The sequence below is a fragment of the Malaclemys terrapin genome, chromosome 21 (assembly GCF_027887155.1).
Source record: "Malaclemys terrapin pileata isolate rMalTer1 chromosome 21, rMalTer1.hap1, whole genome shotgun sequence".
Classification (NCBI taxonomy): domain Eukaryota; kingdom Metazoa; phylum Chordata; order Testudines; family Emydidae; genus Malaclemys; species Malaclemys terrapin.
The window spans coordinates 3525483-3549380 of NC_071525.1; the positions used below are offsets into that span (position 1 = coordinate 3525483).

The window sequence follows — 23898 nt, forward strand, 5'->3', positions numbered from 1 at the left end:
CCACCTTGTTCCCCAATGTCACAGCCTAAGCCATTGCATCAGGGCCACTGTACCAGTCCCGCCCAACCCGTTACAGCAGCATCGTCTGATTTGCCAGGAGGAACTCTGCCTGTTTCTCTCCTAACTCAATTTGTAGTTGATGCTGTAGGTAAATTGTGAACTTTAGGCAGTTCTTTACACCGGCTGCCTAAAAATAATATAATACGTGGCACTTGCACTGGGCCTTTTTATCTCAAGATCTCCAAGCGCTTCACAAAGGCTGGTCAGTATCATTATCCCCATGGAGAGGGATGTAAGGTGGGAGCTTCCCTCCTAGCGAGTTGGTGGCATAGCTGAGACTAGAAATCCCTAGGCTGACGGCTCCGAGGTCCCAGCTGTTATCCCCGCCTTTCCCAGTGCTGGGGATAGAACCCAGGGGTCTTTCTGATTCTGTTTAGATTTTTATATTGTGCCCATCACCATGGTATCTGAGCGACTGCTTATCTGCTGCGTTGGGCAGGCTCATGGTTCTGCCCTTAAGGTGGCAGATTGGCTTTAAAGGTCTGGGCTGCACTAAAGATATCCTCCTGGAGCCTCGTTCTGACAGGTGCCTGTGCTTTGGGTACCAAGCTGCTGTCTCTTAAATTTCTGCCATTGTGCCTCTGGCTAGCAAGGGAAGGTGAGACCGTAGAGGGAGGAATTGCTTCTCTTCTCCAGCCTGGAGCAGTGTCATGGCCAGCTCTGGTAATGCTGCCGGTGGTTAAAGTCACCCGATACTCTTCATACGTCCCTGATTTCAGTTGCTTATAACTTTGCCAAACTTTAACCATCCGGGCTGCAATTTTCCTTGGTGGGCGTCACCTTTTCTGAAAAGATGAAGCAAAAATCTTTCAGCTTTTTCTGAGAAGGAGGTTGGCGAAAACAACTATTACTCCCTCTATTACTAATTATTAATTACTCCCTCTATTAAATTCTTACAGCCGTTTCGCTGAAAGGTTCTAGTCCCTCGGAGCTTTGTAACAGAGACTTGAATTTTGGCAGGAGGGTCACCCTGGGATCAGGAGCGTGCCTTCTACCTGTGCACCCTTAATTCAGCCCTCTTATGTGTATACCTAATGATACAGGCTTTAGTTACGTGAGCCCATATACTACCACTTCCACAGGGTTCCTGCCTCTTTCCTGGCACGAGATGGATGGTGCTCACATCAGAGATGTGTGGTGAGGGTCTGAGAGGTGAAGTGAGTTGCCCATAGTCTAGACTTAAGGTGACTAGATCTCCCGATTTTATAGGGACAGTCCCGATTTTGGGGTCTTTTTCTTATATAGGCTCCTATTACCCCCCACACCCTGTCCTGATTTTTCACATTTGCTGTCTGGTCACCCTATCTAAACTAGAGCCAGCGCTGGGAACAGAACCCAGGTGTCCTAGAAGAACATTGTTATTTATTTGCATTGTGGTAGCACCTTGTTAAGCATAAAGCAATAGGGATAGTTGCATATTTAGCAGTGCGGCCAGGAGGCCTGAGAGAAGGCCCTGAGATTTCCCTCCTCCCCCAATGGGCGTTGTCCGAATGGCACAGACTTGTCCAGAGATCTCACGGAATCAAATTGCTCTGAACGCATTGGGCAGCCCGGCACCGTTGACGCCTCGACCATCAGCACCCTTCTCTCAGTGGGCACCGCTGACTCCATACGCCCCAGGGCCCGGGGCGGGGCGGGCTCTCTTCACTGCTAGCACTGCCGGTGCTGTAAGGGGAAGGGAGGATGCCAGCCAGCTGCGTGCGTTAGGCAGCAGATAGAAGTTTCAATTAGGAGTACCCACTGCGCTCTGACTTGGCCACTGGGGGTGGGGGAGGAGGGCATAGAGAGGGGCAGGGGAATGCTGATCCAATGGAACGGGGATGGAATTACCCTCCCTGCATCGAACTCGCCTATAATTATGGTTTCAAGGAGCCATGTCGTCTTGGAAATCTGCTTCAGCGGCAGAGTTTATGCTTCAATGGACTATGACTTTCCATCCCTCAGGACGGGGTAGGGGTAAGGAAGGGGGTGGAATTGCTTTGAAAAAACCCCTGTTGTTCAGAGGTTCTTGCTAATGTACCCGCTGGCTTCTACGTGTACTCCTAGTGCTGGGAGTGAGGGGGATTGGGGAGTTTCTTGATTAGCTGTGGGGTCGGTTTTTTGTGATTGACAATGTGCAAAGGCACAAAGAGGTGAGAATCGGCTGTTCCTGTGGTTTCGTATTTAGCTTGCGGCTGCTGCCAAAGCCAGCGCTGTGGCTCTTCCTCCCCCCCCCCCGTCCTGATAATATGCCCAATTTGGCTTCCCTCTGGACTTAATGTTTTTGGTTTTTTTTTTTAATCTGAAATAAAACCCAAACTATCCCTGTACTTTATGCTTAACAAGGACATTCGTCCCCAGGGCATCCTGGGACTGCTGCCCCAATGTTAATTGATCTTCACGATCGCGCCGTGGGAAAAGGGGAATGTCCTACTATCCTCCTCCTGGTATACAAGGGGTGGAAAGTGCGGGGGATGGGACTGAGGCTCAGAGGAAAAGCGTCTTGCCCAAGGCCAAATAGCTCGTCTGTCAGAGCCCACTTAGGAACCGAGTTTACATTTACACTACAGCGCACAAGAGTGTTTCCATTGATGAAGTATGTCTTCAGTACACTTGGACCAGGTCCTGCTTGTTTGCCTTTGTAGTTCTCCTGCCATACCGGTCCATGCTTGGCATGGTTCTGGTTGGAGATCCCACTGTTTTCCAGTGCTCTGGGGCTTGCACTAGTCTTCTTACCTGCAGCGAGCCCTGTCATTCCAGCCGGAGCCAGAGTTTCTCAGCTCTGCGCGGATGATGATAGTTTTGGTTCTGTCATTTGTTTCCCGGTTCTGCCAGTTGCTGTTCGCCTCGTTCCGTGATGCTTGGGGCTCTGGTACGCAAGCGTGACCTTGCGTAATCCCGTTAGGTGTGGTTGGTGGCAGGAGGAGGTGGTGGTGGCCATGGCTGATGGCAGCGTGGTTTTATTAGTGAACCTGCCTCGGTCTCAAGTGGCGCTTGAAGGTGGGATAGTTTGTTGCGGGGGGAGATCCATGACTACTCGTGAATTTAGATTCAGCCCTCTTTGTTGGACCATTTAGGAATGCAAGAATTGCCAGACTGGATGGGACCCATGGTCCATTTTGCCAAGATAGTATCTCTGACAGTGGCCAGTACCTGCTGCTTCGGAGTAAGGTGGACAGTCATGTAATAACCTGCCCAAAACGTCTTTCAAACCTCCATCAATTAGGCCTGGGCTACGCATGGTTTTTGTACCGGGGTAACTGTGCTGCTTGGCGGTGTGGCTTTTTTTTTTTTATTGATATAATTACACGCGTACAATTCTTAGTATGAATACAGTTATATTGGTATAAAGATGCCTCATACTGGCATAATTTATTCTCTTTCCCACATAGGAATAAGCTGTACTAGGATAAGGATCTTTATACCAGTATAACTACATCCACATGAAGAGGGTTGCACTGCTGTAGTTAAACCTGTACAACATTTTTGGTGTGTAGACAAGGTCTCAGTAGTCGACTGATTCCCTGAAGCAGAAAAACTTTATCTTGCTGCATAAATATGTATCCTGTCTTTTGGGGCAGACCCAGGGTATGTCTGTTCTACTGCCTCTGTACTGACTTAGCATAGCCCTGGTCTAGACTGGAGGGGGTCGACCTAAGTTACGTATCTTCAGCTACGTGAATAACGTAGGTGAAGTCGACGTACTTAGATCGACTTACCGTGGTGTCTTCACCATGGTGGGCCGACTGCTGCCGCTCCCCCATTGACTCCACCTGCGCCTCTCGCGACGCTGGAGTACAGGAGTCGACAGGAGAGCACTCGGGGGTCGATTTATCGTGTCTAGACTAGACGCGATAAATCGATCGCTGCCTCCCGATCTGGCGGGTAGTGTAGACATACCCATAGAAACTTCCTGTGTCAGAAGGGGGTTTTCCATCAATGTAGGTAATCCACCTCTCCAAGAGGTGGTAACTAGAATCCTTTCATTGAGCTAGCACCAGGGGTTAGGGTGACCTAACTATGGTGCTCAGGGTGTGAAATTTTTTAACTAGGTCGATCTAAGTTTTAGCTATAGACTAGGCCCAGGGCCCATTGACATCACTGGAAAGGCTCCAATCAACTTACTAGTCTTTGGATCGGGTCCTGTGTGTTCCTTTTCGGCACGCATTTGAGAGCTCCAGCTTCCCTAGCATGGATGCTCTCACAAGTTGAACTTTTAGCTCTGGTTTTTGCTGAAAATGAATTTTGAACCTTGTATTAGATTTGTTAAAATTGGAGGGTTGCCTTGGTGGTTGGTTGCATAAATCATCCAGTCGGGCAACAGGCACGATACCATGTGACTTGGAAAACGAATCAGCATTCTGGGGATTTTAAATACTCTCAGCAAACTCAAAGCTGGATAATCTTGGCAAGCCAGTCAATTGACCGATCCAATAATCTCAGATGACTGGTCAATTGACACCCTATTGTTTGACCACAGTCAAATATTCCAGCAAGAATATCCTGAGGTAGGCGGCAGCCTATGTTTTTTATTGCATCATGGTGCCATCTGTCATCAAGCCTTCTTAAATGGCTTGATCACGCTGCTACATGCTAATGCCACCTGACGGGGAAAAAAGGTGAACTAATTGAACGTTGAACATCCCGAGTGGCTGGAGTCTTCATCAACAAACGTATATAAATAAATCTCTTTCTTTGTATACCTGGCCATCAACCCACATGGTGGTTTACAAAGCACATTAAACAACTTAAGGACAAGGTTCCTTCCGCAAAGAGCTTACAGTCTAACCGACTAACGGAAGGGAGTGGGGAGGGGGAGGAGGGTTCACAGTTGTTAAACCTCCTCCCCCATCACAATGAGAAGAGATGCTCAACGATTAAGCTGCTTGGAGATCTGGCCTGCTGCCCGCCTCACATGCGTGTGATGAAGTGGGTATTCACCCACGAAAGCTCATGCTCCAATACATCTGTTAGTCTCTAAGGTGCCACAGGACTCTTTGCTGCTTTTACAGATCCAGACTAACACGGCGACCCCTCTGATACTTGCCTCACATAAGTGCATTTAAAAATGACTTTGCTTCTCTCGTTGCTCTGTGTTTGTTTCATTTTTTTTTTTTTTTGTAACATGGCTAACATTCGCCGTTAAATGCTGACTGAACATTGCTAAAAAGGTAATAATAATAATAATCCTTTTTTTTTTTTTTAGAATTTCATTTCAAAATTTTGCATTTTTCTGAGTTGAAATAACTCATTTCAACAACTGTTTTTTTTTTTAAATTAGATACAAGTAGCTATCTAAGGGTCATCCTGGTGGAGACCATAACATCTTACTCCTTTTTTTTTTAAACTGTTGTTACTGTTCTAATAGTGTTTTAAAATATGTGACCATTTTTGACATTATTTGGCCACTCAGTTGACCAGTTATTTTTGGATAGGTCAAATGCCCAACCCTTCACCTGCAATCTCAGAGCTGTTTCAGGAAGTAATTTACCAGTTTCCAATCATCAATAAACTGGAGAATTTCGCTACTTCTTGGACAGCCAAAAATGAAACGAATCAAATTATCTGCCATGAATTATTTGCTTGTCTTGATTCTGAGTCAGTGCACAGATTGTCTACGGAGTAGAACTGGAGGAGATGAGGGCAGCAGTGAAATGGTAAATTAGAACGTCAGTGTCCTAGAATTCGGGAGGCCTTTGCTTAGATCTGGATCTGTGTTTCATTGGGTCTGTTCAACCCATGTGCACAAACGCGTCTGAGGAGTCTCGGGATACTACAGTGGCATGGGCCACTGAAAAAGCCTCGCTAGTTGGTTTACACAATTTCATAATACGTGGGTCTTGTGCAGCTTTTCATGCACAGCTCTGTGTGCTTTACAAAGCAGGTCAGTATCATTATCCCCACTTTACAGATGGAGAAACTGAGGCGCGGCGGTGAAGCAGCTTGCCCCCGGCCCCAGGGCAAGACAGTGGCAGACAATACCATTGGCATTCTTTGTTCAGGAGGGGGCCAGGCCTGAAGGGAGGGCCCCATAGGGAGCTGGTGAGGAGATGCCCAAGACTGGAGGGAGATGTGCTGAGGGAGCTAGTATTGAGGGGTAGGAGCTACTCCAGATGAATCAGAGGAAGGAACTTTGGAAGTGATGCTTGCATGAGGCTCTCTGTACTGTACCTGGCTCTCCCCTTGGTCTCTCTTAAAATCAAACTTGGGCATTTATATAGGAAATGAAAACCATGTACATGTGTGCACCTTTAATACAAGTGTCTCTTCTGCTTCCTATTTCCGCTCCAGTCACTTAACTTCTTCCCTGTTTCCATTCACTCCCTAGCCTCAACCACCTCTCCAGAGAGCTCGAGAGAGCGCGGTCTGGTGCCAGATGCGTAGAGGAGGGGGGAAGTTGGCCCACCTGGACCTATGTAGATCTTGCTCTTCTCAGACACAAGTGGTAGCACTTTTGGCAAAGAGGGAGAGGCTTCTGGCAAAGGCGTGGGTGTCGCTGGGGTGCCTTTGGCGTGCAGGAAAGCCCCAAGTGGATTTTCAGGGTTAAGATACTAAGTCACTAGCTGAACAATTCATAAGAAATAGGGACGTGACAAGCCTGAGCCAGAACTCTCACTAGCAGCTAGAGCAGGGGGCTGAGTTGGGTCCTGATTCGGTTTCCAACTTCACTGCTGGCACCGCAAATTACTTAGCGGTTTGTTCCCTTGGAATTTCATCTGCCATCCTGTTGCTCGTTTGCCCACTTTGGTTCGATCCCTCTGAAGTGCCTTGCAATCTTCTCCTCTGGTCTTGACTGACCGAAATAATTTTGGATCATTTTGCAAATTTTGCTACTCTTTCTCCCCTCCCCCCCCATTTCAGTAGCAAATTCTGTAAAACACCAGGACTAATTGAGTTAAATCAAAGGTGATTTAAAACACCAATTTTAATCATGATTTAAATCCGCAAATAGGAAACCTTGGTTTAAATAATTGATTTCAGTCAGGTTTTGTCTTTGTACTTTAGTTATTGTCTTAAAGAAAAGATGATTCTCATGGGTTGGTAACCATTAAAACATTGATTGGCAACTAAATAAAGACTCTACATTAAACCCGGTGGTAGTTTTTGCTAACCGGGAGTTTATGCTCTATCTAGACATACTTAAGCAAGTAAGCTTAGCTTACATTTATTCATATTCTTAAATGTACATTTTTTCTTATATTGAAAATGGTGAATGATGCATTTCTGATTTGAATGAACTAGTCATTCAGGGTGGATTGATTTAAATCACCAAGTGGAAAGTCTTGGTTTAAATAATTGATTGGTTTAATTTGTTTTAAATCAACTTTTGCATTTTGTACTTCAGTTATTTTCTAAAGAGAGGTGCATTCTCACCGGTTGATACAACCATTAAAACATGTTGATTTACGACGAAATAGAGCTTTTCCACTAGATTTGGTACATCTTTTTGCTACCTAAGGGGGCACATTATAACTATGCATTTATTAAAGCAATTATATGGCTTAATGGTTTAGGTTCTTATTAATTTAATTTTATTAAAGTATATTTTTAGTATCTTAGAAAATGGTGAATGCCTTATTGCTTATTCACTAGATAATTAATGTTTTGTTCATGGTTTGTGTCAAGCCTGCATGAGGATGGTAACCTGAATTTAATTATGCACACAGAACAGCATATTGCATTTGTTTTTATTATACCAATCAAGCCCTTAGTACAGTATTTGATGCACTGTGCCATAAAGCTTGACCTCAAAAGTTTTTTCCCCCCCTAATTATTTCTTTATATAGAAAATCAGCCTTTAAATTAAAGTTTTGGATAGAGATCCAGGGATCCAGCATATTTATATTTTTACTTAAATGCTTTAAGAGATTCTGAAAAGTTAAGGCCTTAACATATTTTATATTACATTCAGATTTTAGTTTAAACAGGTTTATTTTGAAAAAGAAAAAACTTCTTACCATTTAAATAACAGCAAAAATGCAATTTAAAATATAAAAAATCTGTTTTAAAATCTATTTTTATCCACCTGTAGGCATTGAACTGAACTAGCTGAATAAATTGAAATGAAGAAAAGCAGAAATAGCTCTTAGGAGCCCTGACTCTAGTCTGGTCCCCTCTCTACTGGACGTGAAGCCATTCTCATCGGATGGTTGTTTCATTGGGTGAATCTCACTCCAGTGTCTGCATCACAGCTGGCAAGGCCCTAACTGGGCTCCTTGGTTGGCAGAGAGACCTAGTACAGACTGGGCAAGGCTGGGACTCCTTCTCCAGAGCAGGGTGCTGTGGCTTTGTCTGCACTACATGAGTTGCAATGCTTTAACTGATGCAAGCTGAACTGACTTTTTTTTAAGCCAGGGTTAAAATGACTCAAGTTCATCTGCATTAGGGGTTTGCACCAGTAGATCAAACAGCTTTATTACAGTAGAGCCTATCGAACCCAGCTGTGCATTGTATGTACCTAGCCCCTGCACCGATGAATTTACAGTCTCAACCAATGAGACGGACAAAGGGTGGGAGGGGAAACCGAGGCACGGAGCGAGGACGTGACTTGCCCAAGGTCACGCAGCAGGTCAGTGGCAGAGCTGGGGCTAGAACCCAGGTCTCTTCGGTCAGTGGTTAGGGCCTCTTGTTTAGTAACTTCTCTAGCCTAGACCAGGCCTGTGTGTGTATTGCTGCTTGTGCTGTCCATGCGTTATAGATGCACAGACGACATTGCTTGGGAGCTGTCAGACCAGCACCTCTGACCAGCCCAGGCACCCCCCTCCCCCAGTGTTTCTCTGTACTTGGGCTTTGATCAGTGGGCCCTTCACCTTGACATTCCTGGGAATGTGCCATCCACTCATGCAGGAATGTGGCCAGGTGGCTTTGCTTTCTTATCACTGCCCTGACTCCTCTGAGGCGATGCCAGGTGTAACTTCACATTTGGGAGGTACCAGCACGTACAGTTTAGATTTACCCCAGCGTTACACACCGTGGGAACAGGCATCATGGAAATACTGTAGATTGGTCTCCGTCCCTTCATCTGTAAGCAGAGGACGCTTCTTCCCACCTACTCCATAGCAGTAGGTCACATTCTCCTCCTCTTCCCGGTATGAACCTCTCTGTAGTTCTCCTCCCTTTTTCCCCCAGTGGAACGTTTCACTGCCCTACAACTGCTGCCGAAGCAGAAATAGTTTTTCCCGTGCATACTTGGTGCCTTCTGCATGCAGTTAGCATGGTCTGCGGACGGCAGCCGGATTCCATCTGCGGCTGATCGTGAGCAAAAGTTTAAAGGTTGGGCCTTTGTGTTTTGTCTGGGCCAAAAAAAAAATGTGCAAGACCTTGCCAGATTGGAAATGGAGTTCTAACAGTCGTGTCGACTTGAGGTGCGGTGCGAGCAGGCTGCAGGGGGATGGATCCTGGGGATTTACTCCACCAGTTCGGCACAAAACTTGGCAATGGCTTCTTGTTTTCGTGTATATGTGCACACGTCCCAAAGAGCTAATGCCAGTCCTTGCTTTGGACTTGCAGAGTACAGAGCCCCGGAGTCAAATGCATGTATTAAAACAGAGATATGGTGGGCCTGACTTTCGGTTACGCTGTGGTCCCTGTAGCTGCCCGAGCAACGTACAGGGGCTTTCAAGAGGGCAGAACTGGCTCCTTGAGAATCCCCCACGTGCAGGGCCCCTGCACAGCTTGTGTGGAGCTGGCATAAGAGCTCTGCTCTGGACCTGTGCCCAGTCCCTGGGGGGCCGATTGGGGATGTGGCCAGAGCGCGCTGCACTACCGCTCTTCTCAGCTTCCCGGGGACTGTATTAGAAGCAAAGAGCAAGTTTGCGTGGCTCTGCGGCTGCTTTTCACAACACGAGCCAGGCAGACCCCTGCATGGTTCCAGAATCCAGGGAGAGCAAAGGTGGCTTACAGGCATCTTCACGTCCCCCCGTCCCCCCCCCCCCCCCCGACCTCTCGGCCACTGAGCTGAGCATCAGGTCCTGTTGGCTTTACCTAGGAGGTGTTTTTCCTAGGGAGGAGTTGAGAACTCTGCAGTAGCGTCCAGACCTACCGAGTTTCACTAGTTCTTCCCCAGCTCTCCCCCCTTTTCTGGCTTTCATTTTTAAGTGTGGATTTAGCCCAGGCGAGGAAGGAAGGAATTTGCTGTCTGCCTCAGTGAGATGGTTGCTGTCTGACTCGTGCATTTGTTGATGGCGGTGGTGGTGTTGCTTTTTCAAGAAAGGTATGCGTGCGGGAGAACGGGCTCGATCCTGCCTCGTGGAGGGCGTGCGTGTGGGTGGGTGTGCGCCCGTGAGTGTGCCGGGCAACGCACGGAGGTGGTGCGGATTTTCAGAAGTGTACCCAAAGGATTTAGGAGCTTAGGGAGGAGAGTCTCAAAAGCATCGAAAACTGTTAGTGGGGGGCACGGGGGAAACTCAGGGTGTGTCCTGTTTGGAGCGCTGCAGCCGTTCCGTTACCCCTGCTAAGCGGCAGGTGGGCAGCTGGATTGGCAGGGTTAGGCCCTTGCGTTTGCAGGGTTTTAGACTGTAAGCTCTTTGGTGCTCATTGTATGTCCGTACAGCACCTAGCGCCGTGCCACCTGCTGTCGCCCTTCAGGTGCTGACCCAGTAGAAACGCCATGACACAGCCCTCCTGTCCCCTGTCTTTCTGGTCCAGAGCAGACTGACATCGGTGGGATCCTCTCCGTGGGCCTTGGATCAGTCTTGCTCTTGGATCAGGCCCCCAAGGGAGCAGGCGCGCAGGTGGCTCAGCGCCACTCGGAGAGGAGGGATCCACTTAGTACTGCAGCTTGCGTCTCTGCTGTTGCTCGCGCTGGAGGGCAGCGCCCCTCTCGGCGCTTGGCAGCGGGATCAAGGCTGGGGCTGTGAGCGTATGCGCTTGGGGAAACCACCCAAGTTCAGACTGAACCTGTCGTTTGCCCCCTACCCCCGCCGTGCAGGCGCGCACTTGGGGAACCTGTCCCCTCGCCTCCCTGCGGGTGTGTACTCATGAGACCTATGGTGTCCTCTCCTGCCCCATCACCCCGCTACCTGTCCCCTCGCCTCCCTGCGGGTGTGTGCTCATGAGACCCATGGTGTCCTCTCCTGCCCCATCACCCCGCTACCTGTCCCCTCGCCTCCCTGCAGGTGTGTGCTCATGAGACCCATGGTGTCCTCTCCTGCCCCATCACCTCGCGACCCGTCCCCTCGCCTCCCTGCGGGTGTGTGCTCATGAGACCCATGGTGTCCTCTCCTGCCCCATCACCCCGCTACCTGTCCCCTCGCCTCCCTGCGGGTGTGTGCTCATGAGACCCATGGTGTCCTCTCCTACCCCATCACCCCGCTACCTGTCCCCTCGCCTCCCTGCGGGTGTGTGCTCATGAGACCCATGGTGTCCTCTCCTGCCCCATCACCTCGCGACCCGTCCCCTCGCTCCCTGCGGGTGTGGGCTCCCGATGCAGTGTCTGGTTCCAGGGTCACACATGTTTTCTCAGACAGTCCAGTCGCGTATTGCACCCAAAGGCGAAGGTATTCTGTCCCCGTGAGGACAGCCTGCATTTCCTCCTCCTCCGTGCACAAAGCAGTCGAAGGAATCCGGTGCAAACTTTCTGGTTCTGTGCACTCTGAGCCAGACCCCGAGGCTGGAAAACTCCAGCGAGGGTCGTAACGGAGACCACTCAGCGCCCTTTGCTGGAGCTGTCCCTGCCTGCGTCCGCCACAACAGTCTTGCTCCTTTTTAAACGGTCCTGCCCTGGAGCGGACTCGATGCGTTGGGCAAGGGGTGGGAGAAGGGAAGGGACGTCGCTCTTGGGGCCTGGGAAGGAAGGATCGGCTGCTGGGAAGGTGGTCAGCGCACAGATGCGTGGGGAAGGGGTCAGAGGGAATTTGGCTCCAGCCCTGCAAAGACACAAGCACTTACTTCACTTTCTGCAAGCGACTCCAATGCATAAAATGTAAGCACCTGAGTGAGTCTTTGCGGGATCGGGGCCTGTGTGAGGCTCTCAAGGCTGCTGGACCCATCTGGCTGTTGAATGCCCCGTGGGAAACGATTTTGGTGGGACTTGGTCCCTAGTGGACGCCTGTTGGCATCCCCTTGCCACTGTCCGCCTGAACGCAGAGGTCAAGAGCTGAATTGGCTACAGAGGGGGAGCTCCCCTTCCGCTCCTCAAAGGAGCCCCGTTGGGTCACAGAGGGTATGATGCAGCCCCTCCCGGCCTGGGGCGGCAGACTCTGGCTCTGAAGCCTAGGGCTAGCAGCGCATCTGCCTCTTGCTGTCTGTCCGTCCACTCTCCTGAGTGTTGAGTGTGTTTACAGCTGTGTCATCCATTACACATCTGTCTCTTTTATCTATTTGTCTCCTCTTCCCCCCCTGCACTCCCAATGCTGTCCTCTGGACCATGCGCCATCTTTACCACCGTCCTTGTCTTTGGTGTCAATTTCTGTCTTCCCTCCTGGGCAACAGGCCAGCCAGTAAAAAGCACTCTCACCTGCCCAGGTAAGATGGGGCTGGGGGCGGGCTGACAGAATCGCATTCTTTTGTGGTGCATTCGCTTTGTCAAAGCCCCTGTGTTCAAAGTGAAGGTGGATTTGGTGTCAATCAGCTCTCATGTAAATATCCTCCTGGCCTTTCTTCTGCCATTTTATATTGTCCAAAAAAAACCCAACAACCCCCCCAACCTGGCTGGCTCAAGGGGGACCAGGGAAGGGAAAACGGGGTCTTTCACCTCTAGGGTCCTGGTACTAATGTGGCATCAGATCGGGAGAACTGGCTGGCCCGGGGATATTGGGAAATGGAATATGGGGCCTTCCCCCATAGGGTTCTATAGGGTGCTGTCTCCAGTATGCCACCAGGTTGGAGGGAGTGGCTGGCTCTAGAAGATTGGGGAATCAGATATGGGGCCTTTCCCCTGTAGGGTCCTGGTTCCAATTTGGCACCAGATCTGGGGGAACTGGCTGGCTTGAGAGGTGGGATATGGGGCCTTTCCCTTCTAGGATCCTGGCTCCAGTCTGGCCCCAGGCTGGGGGCAGTAGGTACTAAGGTCTTGTCTTCACTGCAGTTAATTCAGGTGTTGCCCCAATCTCGAATCCTGCCCTCACTCGAGTACCGTGGTGCTATTAACTCACATTGGCTGGGACAGGTTACACTCGAGATAGCGCTGCTGCCTGTTTTCCCGAGTGGCTACTCTCCCTCGAGCTGGGCTAGGTAGAGAGGTGTCAGCGCCAGGGTAGATAACTCGAGTGAACTCTCCCCTTCGCCATGAGTCGCGGCTGCAGGTCTCCCGGCGGCTTGCGGGTAGAGTTTGTTGGGACTCTGTCCAGTTCCGGCTGGGTAGGTGTGCCCACAGCATGCCGACCCACCCCAGCAATAGGCATTAGGCAGAGAGAGCTGACCAGGACCGAGCGGACCGTGGAGTGGGAGCTCCCGTCTCGCCCCACGGTCAGCTGGTCCCTCCAGGGTAGGAGAGTTCTGGGAAACTTGCAAAGCCAGTGCTGTTGTACCTCTTTCCGCCTTGGCCTGCAGAGCTCTCAATGCAGCCCCCGCCCCCATCACAGAACTGCCGGGAATAGCGAGAGCACCAAACATAAAAAAAGAAAGTAATTATCCATTGTCTCTCATTCATTCCTCGCTGCTTCATGTTCTCTTCTTCCATCAGCCCCATTGCAGCCTGGTAAGCTCTGACGCTGACCTCCTGTGCTGTGCGTGTGGTTTGCATGAGCGCATCTCTCTGTTGTTCGTCATGTTCTGTGGAAACCAAACGCTTCCCATCCCTCCGGGGTTGACAGACACGTGGGTTACATGGCGTAGCGCCCTCCCGGGGACTCTGGCTGTCTCTGCTGGAGGCCGCTTTTGGCGGTGGGGAGAAGGGTCCTTCAGCTCCAATTCTGGCCCAGCGCCCTGGGGGAAACAGACAACGATCGCTCGCTGTGAGAGCTGCTCCGGCTACCGCTGGGGCTTGCTGCGTCCTTAGAGGGAAGCTTCTTGTAAGTGGAAGGATGAGTCTTGTTCCTCCATGACTGTTTCCGTCTCATTCCCTTCAGGTTAAGCAGCCTGTCTTCACTGGGCGATTCGGCTACAGGACGCAGGTCTCCAGGGCACCGCCGCCAGCCGTCTGACTGCACTGAAACGACAGGTAGCCTTTACTTCTCTCCTCCCCGCTCTGTGTTGCTATGAGAGCAGACTCGGGGCTGTACCATCTGGCTGCATCTCTGCCCCCCCATCGCCGTTATCTCTCGGCACCTCCCAGTTGTGATGGTCTTGATCCCCCCGGGAGGTGGGGCAGGGCTTGTCTGCCCACTGGGCGCATGAGGAATTCTGAGGCCCACAGACAGGAAGTCACTTGGCCAAGGTCGCGGCAGCAGAGCAGGGAACAGAACCCAGGTCGCCCACGTCCCCGGTGAGCGCCCTGACCACGGGAGCATCAGGCACGCAGGTGAAGCTGTCCGGAAGGTCATGATGCAGGTGGCCGGAGGCTTTGGCACGTGTGTCTCTGCGCAGCGTGAAGCTCCTGTTCTCAGACTCGGGGATTATAAGGCCAAAAGGAACGTCTAGTCGGGCCTCTTGCAGCTGGACCCGTAACGGCTGATTCAGCCAGAGGGCGTCATTTTCTAGAAAGAAACGTTCGATCCCGAGTAAGCTCTGGAGTTGGGGAAGGGCTGTCTGGGAATGACATTGTGGGGTAGGGGCGTCCCCATGAGCCATCACATGTTCTGGTCTTTGTAGGTTTGAACGGCTCACCTGCCCTTTACCGTGATGGGGGGAGTCATGGGGGATAAAATGATGTTTTCCTGTGATAATTACCTCTTCATATGGGGCTACTTACACCTTTCGTCTAGGGTAGAATTGGGAACTGAGAGTTGGGACCCCAGGAATCTATTATTATCTCTGCCACTGATAGCCGGCCAATTGCTGCCCTCCCCGTGCCTCAGTTTCCCCATCAGTAAAATGGGGACAATGACATTCCCCTCCCTTGTGAAGCACTTGGAGATCTGTGGATGAAAAGTGCTAGGTTAGAGCTAGTGGGGATGACCACGATGGTTCTGTTTACGATTCCAGTTGCCCAAGCAGTGAAGAGAGAAGAGTGGCCTTGTGGTTAGGTGTGGACGTGGAAAGGGTGTTGCAGCGCCCTCCCTGCTTTGGCATGTGCCACCCCAGTTCCCACTGGAGGGGCCGTCCCCCTCCTGCACTGTGAGTTGCAGTCTAGCCCTCACTCCTGCTGCATCAGGTTGGTCCCTGTACCCTAAAAAGGGGAGAGGAAAATCTTTAGAACAGAGCCGTGCGTACGAGAGCAGCGGTGACACGGGGCCGGGGCCTTGCCCGGAAATGCTTCTGCAGCGCTGGAACAAAGCTTGCAGGCCGTGATCCTAGATTAGCCCCAGGGCCGGGGTATAACTGCAGAACGGGCTGCAGAGCACGCACTGTATGCAAGAATCGGCCAACACAAAGGCACGAGGTGATGCAGGACTGTCTGGCGCCAACACCAGTTGCTGATCTTGGAAAGGGAATGGCTGTCTGCCTAGAGCAGTGGTTCTCAACCAGGGGTGCACGTACCCCTGGGGGTATGCAGAGCTCTTCCAGGGGGTGCATCAACTCATCTAGATATTTGCCTGGTTTTACAACAGGCTACAGAAAAAGCCCTAGCGAAGTCAGTGCCAGCTAAAATTTCATACAGACAATGACTTGTTTAGACTGCTCTGTGTGCTATGTGCTGAAATGTAAGCACAATATTTGTATTCCAATTGATGTATTTTATAATTAGATGGTAAAAAGGAGAAAGTCAGCAATTTGTCAGTAACAGTGAGCTGTCACACGGCTGTATTTTTAGGTCTGATTTTGTAAGCAAGTCGTTTTTAAGTGAGGTGAAACCTGGGGGTACGCAAGACAAATCAGACTCTTGAAATGGGGACGGTCGTCTGGAAAGGTTGAGAGCCACTGGCCTAGAGGAAGGATCACTTGGTGGCTAAGGCACTGGACTGGGATTTGAGACTTTTCAATCGACATTCTCTTTCTGTGCGACTCCAGGCGAGTCACTCAAGGTGCCTCAGTTTCCCTGATCTATAAAATGGCTCTGATGCGTTCCTCTCTAAGGGGGTACTTGGAGGCTAAAAGCCCAGGAGGCGTTCGAATCCTATGGCAGTTCTGGGGAGGGGATATAATAATCCACCATTGATGAGTGAGGCTCCAAAAGGCTGGATTAATTGAAGGGAACAAGGAGGAGTATGGTAAAGGGGGGAGAATGTGGGAACAGCGGATCGTTTAATACAGGAACCAAAAGAGAGTGTAGCCAGATGCACTGACCATTCTCTTCGTGGGAGACCTGTTGTCTGAGTCTGTTACCCTAAGGTCCCTGTACACCATGCTGGCAGTATAAGGGACCTAAAAGTGAGTGCAGATAAGTTACACCCACTTTGTTTCCTTTACACTGCCACAGCACTGTAAAAGGGGCCTTATAGTGAGAATGAGAATTGGGGGTCTCATGGCTCTGACCGTGGGAGGATGGTGAATATGGCAGACAAAAATTCCTGTTTGTGGGCTCAGCGGCAACAGTACTTATCTGCCATATGAGATTAGGTAAATAGGGCCCGATCCTGCCTCCGTGTTGGTTTGTTTGCCACTTTGAGACTGCACGTTTGTAAGTTACTTCCTTCCTCTGCCCAAAGAGCAGTGTGAGTTCAGCTGCTAGGAACTGATTTTATTTACATGCACGCCCACGCGCGTGCACAACACACACACACGTGCCCCTTACTTTGTGGCGTCTCTGTCACTTGTGCAAAATCGGGTCCAATTTCTTACTTCCCCGCCCCTCACCTTTGTGTCATTAGTTGCATTTGTGCAAAATCGGGCCTGATTTTTCTCCTGCCCCGACCTCATGTGGTCACTTACACCTGTGCAAAGTGAGTGTCTAACACAGTCCCTGGTGGAATGTGAGTGCAGAATCCGGAGTCTTTTGTACACTCGCATTGCACAGGCGAAGACACGATGGAAAGGAGGATCAGGCCCGGTTTCTTTTTCTGAACCAGACCTCAGCTACTCAAGAATGATGTCAGCGTTACATGCGTTGCGAGGAACAACAGAAGCTGGGTCACTCCATGGTCACTAACAACATCTGCATTCCTACCAGCGACAATGAGCGTAATCGCATCGCTGGCTTTCCAGGCGGTGGAAAGGAACCAGAGAAGCCAGAGAGAGCCTAGACAGGACCTAATGGATGTTTTCTATCTATCCCTGTGCCGTGTATAGAAGCAGCCAGCGTGGTATCTAGGGGCTGAAAGGCAGCTGGTATCAGAGCATGGGATTTGAACAAACATCTCCGGGGACACTGCAGCCTTAAAAGGGAATGGAGCCACTGAAATCTAGAACCCAGGCATCCTGGGGCATAGTGCTTTGCTTCATTATCTGTCCTACTCCCCTCTCGTGGGCTCTCTCCACAGCAAGAACATCTCTGCTTGTGATCTCCCGCATCGCGTTCAAAAATCTTGTCTCAAGCCCCGCCCAAATCATGAGCTTGACATGAAAAGTCATGGGATTTGGTTAACAAAGAATTCATTTCAGGGGTGTGGGGGTTTTGTTGTTCGTTTGCCTTCTGTTTCCTGGGCCTTAGTCTTCCCCTGGCCTCAGGGAACGAACAGTAGCCATGGGCCATCTGGAAATTGGAGCCACAACTAGCCTAGAGCATGGATTTAAACTCCAGCTTCTCATGCCTCGTTTGTTTTTTTTTCCCCCCGCCCTGCTGAAGGTTTGGTCCAACGGTGTGTCATCATCCAGAAGGATCAGGATGGCTTTGGCTTCACTGTCAGCGGGGACCGGATCGTCCTGGTGCAGTCTGTCCGGCAAGGTGAGCGGCTACTCTGTCCCCCCCGTTCTTGGGGCCTACAGATGTTGGTGTATGAATGGGACTCCCCTAGTTCACTTGGCCCCCAGCCCCTCTCTGGCCCCAGGATGGGTTGGGAGAGAGGAAAAGGGGGATCCTTCTTTGCAAAGCCTGTTGGATCAAGAGAGGGCAATTCTGGAGGATGAAGAGGAGCTAGGCTGTGTGAGGGCATGGTTGGGATGGCGGTAGGGGGACTTGGGGTATGTATGTGCCTAGATAGGAGTCTTGATTCCGATCAGGTGGGAATTAACCCAGAATTGGCTCCCGAGAGCAACAGCCAAGTTCCCATGTTGCGCCATCTCTGCTCTCCAGGCAGCGCCAGGTTAACCACAGTGCTCTACCCGGTTGTTACATAATCGCAGCTGGTGGCGGACTAGGGGCGCAGGGAATTCCCCTTGTAGCCGCCCTCAGCAAACACACAGTCAGCCACAAGCAACAGAGGGTCTTGTGGCACCTTTAAGACGAACAGAAGTATTGGAGCATACGCTTTCGAGGGTGAATGCCCACTTCGTCCGACAGTCAGCAACTTTCGCTCTGGGCTGTGTGCTGCGAAAGCACTCTAGCTTTGTGCTGTCTGCTGGTGTTGAGGGGAAGTAGGGCTTGAAGCAACGATTTCAATAGAGAACGCCTATTCCAAACTGACGCCTTCCTTCCCCCCCGCCAAAATAAGGCTAACACTCTGGCCAGGAAAAATTCAGATAGATAAGGGAGGAAAAGTCCTACAGATTTAAAGGGACAGAGTCAGATAAAAATCAACCCCCTTATTTTGCAATGGGATCTTCATGGGGAGACCCCTGCATCGACCCCAGTGACTTCAACAGGACTTTGGGCGGGCATAGATTCCATATGCATGAATCCAATGGCATGTCCCAAATATTTGAATAAAGAACAGCCAGTGTGCCTGATTCCCCACGGCCCCGCGCCTTGTGCAGTCACTTGCACTAGTGCGAAGTGAGCCGGATTCTCTAGTGCCCTGTCCCTGGCAGTCGCCCACTTTGTGCTGGGATAAAAGACCACCCTGGGTGCAGTGCTGCAGGGACTCCGTTCTGCCCCTCCGTTCTGACTTGCCTTGCCTGTAATGAGAGATCATTAAAGCTGAAAAGAATCTTGAATTTACTTGGCCTTTTTCTCATTTGCTCGTCTCTCCGTTTGGAATTGAACCTCATGGAAACGTTTCCTCTTCGGCCTGGCTTTAGCAACAGAGAATTTTTCAGTATATTTAAACTTTTAACAGTTGCATTAAAAAAGGGGAGACTGGCAGGGGAAGAGCTTAAACAGTAAAGCTACTTTTACCGATGCTTAGGCCCCAATCCTGCAATTGGATCAGTGTGGACAGACCATCTTGCCTAGACAGGAGCCCTAAAGGAGAACAGCCATGTGGCAGACGGGAGTCCCGTTGCTTAACGCACTTGGATATTAGCGATGAGGTCGATATAAGAACCCTAAATGGACTAGAATAAAACAGAGCTCCACACAGGAGGAGGGAAAACCTCGAGTTTGGACCCTAACGTCTCCTCATGCTGTGCCGGGGCCGGTGTCAAACCCCCTGGTGCCTTGTGCTAGCGCTGTGGATGTTTTCATGGTGCTGGGGCTCTGCCGTTATTTATGGGAACTCCCTTCCTCTGCCTGTCGCACTGCAGGAGGAGCAGCCATGAAGGCCGGGGTGCAAGAGGGTGACCGGATCGTCAAGGTGAGTGGCGACCCCCAAGCCGGGGCTTCCCCGGGGTGCTCCCTCGTGCTTAGCTCTGTGGGCCAGGGCTGCATGTCTAAGGCTGTCTGTCTCCTCTTGCAGGTCAACGGCACAATGGTGACGAACAGCTCCCATCTCGAAGTGGTGAAGCTCATCAAATGTGAGTAGGTAGAAGGGGTGAATGGGGCCTTTTCCCGCTCGGTGGCTGGTTGGAGGCCAGCCTCAGTCTCTAGTGGCAGAGAGTTCTGAAATGGCGTCTTGTGGAAAGGGTTAGGGCCCTGAGGCTAAGAGCAGAGCGGCTAGGGCAGGGCCCAAACGAGCCAGGCACACTGAGCTCTCTTCTCCACCCGAGAGGCAGGGGATCCTGCAGGATGGGGGGGAGGCATGCTGGTGTGGGGAACTTGCTCTGTCACAGCTGTGCCTGCCCCATGCGTAAATGGGGGCGTCTGGTCTCCCGGGTGGAAAACACCAGCAATCCCACGTTTCAAAAGTGCTTAAGGTAAAATGTCCTTTGACTGACACCGTTGGGATGGGGAGTCCTTTGCAAGCTGGAGCGGCCAGCAGAGCGATCGGGCCCAGCCCCTGCAGCCAGATCTCTGCGGCTTCCCGTTCTGGTTGTTACAGGAGGAGCTGTTTTGGAGAACGTCACTTCCCATCCCTTTCCTGGAGGGGCTTCCAGGAACAGCTTAACCCTTCCCTTGCCGATGTGGTCATTCCACTTCCCACCCTGCGTTACAATGCTCTCTGTTTATTCATCGGTCTGCGTCAGGGTTGTATACTGCTGCCCGTCACCATAGCGGCTGGGCAAATAGCCAATAGTGAAGTCTCCAGTGGACTTCATGGGATCTCTGGCTCTTCTCCTGTGGGGAAGTAAACACCCTGCCTGGGGTGGACTTAGGGTGACCAGACAGCAAGTGTGAAAAATCGGGACGGGGGCGGAGGGTAATAGGAGCCTATATAAGAAGAAAACCCCAAAATCGGGACTGTCCCTATAAAATCGGGACATCTGGTCACCCTAGGTGGGCTTTTGGTTTTGTTGGCTGGTTTGTTTCAGGTTTTGTGGGTACGGGGGAGGGCATGGCGGTGTCCTCCTCGCTATGGTGAAGAGGAAGGCTTTACAGCATCTCCTAAAGGCGGATTCGCCCCATCTCCCCTCATCGCCCATTTCATAGCAAAGTCTCCTCCCCCGGGAATGCTTTGACCCTTGCTCTCATGCCCGTCGTCTTGCGTTTTGTGATCTGCATCGTCCCAGAGGAGCACCGTTGTCACCGCTGATCGTAGAGTGAAGTTCAGTCTTGTAACGTAGCTGGGGCTTGACCCAGTTGTTGCTTTGACGATTAGGACCGAGACCTTAAACTGGCATCGGGAGCAGCCTGAGGGCCAGTGGAGGGATTGGATCTGGGGTCTGGTGTTTTCACAGTGGCTTAAGCCAGGGGGAAGGTGGGCAGCTGCATTCTGCACCAGCTGGAGCCTGCCCATCGTCTTCAGGTACAGATGACAGTACTCCACCCGGGAGGTGAGGGATGCATGGGCCACTGGGGCCAGCTCCTTGCCTGGGAGGGTGGGAGGAGATTCCTAGCAAGCTGGAGGAGGTGGAAGAAGGTGTTTTAGACATTGATCCTCCCCGGACATCCCCGGCTTGGTGAGGTCTCAGACCAGGATCCTGAGTCTTCGCACAGCCTTGCTGGTCGGGGGCCGTACTCCTTCAGTGCGTGGTGGGAACACGCGTATAACATGCACTCGAATGTAGAGACCGTACTCTGGCTGCTGGAGATCGCAAGTGTAGCCGAGCAAATAGAGCACTGGACTGAAACCCAGGAGACCTGGGTTCTATTCGCCGCTCTGCCACTGGGCTGCCGGGCAGCCTTGGGCAAGTCACTTCCCCGCTCTGTGCCTCAGTTTCCCCATCTGTCAAATGGTGATGATGATACTGACTTCCTTTGTACAGCTCTTTGAGGTGTATGGATGAAGTGCACGAGATCAAAACTAGGGATTAGTATGTGCCTTGGCTGATGTAGCCTCTCCTGGGTATGCTTTACGAAGGCTCCGGAGGCTGGGGGTGCACTGTACTCCTGCTCTGTAGAGGTGCAGTGGGCTAGCGTCTGTGAACTGAATTAAACCCGAATGTTCAGGGTAGCTGGTCTACACTGAAAACCTACATCGGCATAGCTGTCTCTCAGAGGTGTGAAAAATCCACCCCCCGAGAGACGTAGCTACGTCAACCTAACCCCCGGTGTGGACAGCAGTAGGTTGATGGAAGAATTCTTCCGGCCCCCTCGTTACCGCCTCTGGGAGAGGAGGATTCCCTACGCCGAGGGAAGAGCCCCTCTCGTCGCTGTCGTGAGTGTCTACGCTGAAGTGCTACAGCAGTGCAATTGTTGCACTTTCAGTGTAGACGTATCCTTAAGATCAGCTTCGGTTGCAGCTCCATCTGTTTCGGAATCCTGCATCGTGGATTTGGGGTTGGGGTGGGGGAGGCAGTGATCAGTTCTCTTCTAGCTGCCGTGATTCCCCGGTTTTAAATCCTCATCAACTGGCTAGTTATAAAGTGGGTCTCTCTCCACCCGCGCTCCTTTTCTTCTCCAGCCGGCGCCTACGTCGCGCTGACCCTCCTGGGGTCTCCTCCTCCCTCAGTGGTGCTCTCCGGCCCTCAGCAAGACGTGAGCTTATCGGGGGCGCCCGGGATTGCACCCCTGTGCCCCCCGCCGCCTCCTCCGCCTCCGTTGCCTCCACCGCAGCGCATCACAGGACCCAAACCATTGCAGGTAACCGGGCGGCGCGGCACTCCCATGGGTGGTTTGTCCTGGATCTCTCAGGGGGATGGGAAAGCGGGTGTTGTCACTCTCCTGCGCTGCTCCACTTTGAGGGGTGGGGGTGAAAGATGGGGAGATGAAAGCAAAGCTCTGTCCGTCCCCTCACTCTGCCCACGTCTGTTCCAAATCGCAGGACCCACAAGTTCAAAAGCACGCGACTCAGATCCTCCGCAACATGCTGAGACAGGAGGAGGCCGAGTTACAGGTACGCTGCCTGTCTCCTCCCTGTGGTGAGCCACGCTGGAGCAGACCTCTGCCCTGTCTAGCTCGCCGCTAGACATCTTTGCTTATAATGGAGCGGACTATTGCTCCTCGTAGTCCAATCTTTCCTCCCGACATATTGGATCAGACCAGTGGGCCATCTCCTCCAATATCTTGCCTGTAGCAGAGAAGACAACCACCTAATCTCATAGTTCTCCTTCCTGCCTTGCGGATCAGACCTCCGCTCCATGTATTCCAGGCTCCTGCCTCCGTCCGTGACATGACTGGTGTTTCCAAGGAAGAGGAACCCTCTCCTGAGCGTGAGGCCAGTTGTACAATGTTTGGGGGAAGAGAGGTGTATTTCCTTCCTCCTCCCCCTGGCCACCAGCTGATGCCCTGCAGCAGCAGGTGCGGTCACATCGAAGCTGCACCGGGGTGTTGATCAGAGCCATCCATCCCTCACCTGCTTTGTCTTTTTTTGTAGGCCCCCACGCCTCGCTCTGCACCCCGTGCCTGTTCCCCTCCCTGCGTAGCTGGCTGTAACCTCGTTCCCCTTCTTGTCTCCCCGCTCAGCGGTTCTGCGAGGTGTACAGCCGGAACCCCGCCACCACGCTGGAGGAACGGATCGAGGGGGCGCGCAGAAGGGTCAGCCAACTGCAGCTCAAGATCCAACAGGAAACAGGCGGCTCAGTGGTACACAAGAGGAGTCCTTACTTCCTGGTTCTAATTGTCATGTGACTCCTCCCCCACCCCCGGACACTCTACCCTCCTTAGAAGTTGGTGCCAGGGGAAGCCTGAACTGGGTTTAGTCCCATCGTGGAGATGGACAAGCCGAGGCGTGCCTTTGTGCAGTGTGAAATCTCCCAGAATGCACTGCCTCTGGGGGGCTGAGCCGTGAACTGTGGGGATAGGTACCCAGAGGGCATTGAGGCTGAAATGGGTTCGGTGAAGGCTTGAAACCAGTTCAGCAGGGCTAGTGAGGACGCACGGCGTTGTTTGTACATGAACTGGTTGAACATCCCTCCCCCCTGTGCAACCTATTCTGGGGTTCCCTTCCCAGCTGTTCCACAGACTCTTTGTGACAGCTTCGTATCCGCGGAGGGGCCGAGAGCCCCTCTTGACATGGAAGGAAGCTGGTCCTCCCCCTTTCTAGATCAGGCTCTTTCCGTGCCTCAGTTTCCCCACCTGTAAAGCAGGGATAACAACACTGACCCCTGTGTATCCTTCAGTTGCAGGATTTGGGGCGGCCGTGCTGCAATTCCGGCTCAGCCAGTCTCCGGGGGACGGAAGGTGAGTTGTGCTGTCGCTCCCAGGCA

General features: G+C 51.6%; 1 protein-coding gene across 1 annotated transcript in view; it reads left to right on the forward strand.

Annotated features, from left to right (window-relative positions):
• ARHGEF11 (Rho guanine nucleotide exchange factor 11) overlaps nucleotides 1-23898 on the forward strand; it is an 80694-nt gene that overhangs the window by 25679 nt on the left and 31117 nt on the right. The window contains exons 2-10 of the mRNA XM_054010752.1: nucleotides 12472-12504; nucleotides 14049-14140; nucleotides 17744-17842; nucleotides 19519-19568; nucleotides 19671-19728; nucleotides 22155-22333; nucleotides 22515-22586; nucleotides 23156-23275; nucleotides 23812-23872. Of these exons, the coding sequence (XP_053866727.1) occupies nucleotides 12472-12504; nucleotides 14049-14140; nucleotides 17744-17842; nucleotides 19519-19568; nucleotides 19671-19728; nucleotides 22155-22333; nucleotides 22515-22586; nucleotides 23156-23275; nucleotides 23812-23872 (764 nt within the window). The remainder of the gene's footprint in view (nucleotides 1-12471; nucleotides 12505-14048; nucleotides 14141-17743; nucleotides 17843-19518; nucleotides 19569-19670; nucleotides 19729-22154; nucleotides 22334-22514; nucleotides 22587-23155; nucleotides 23276-23811; nucleotides 23873-23898) is intronic.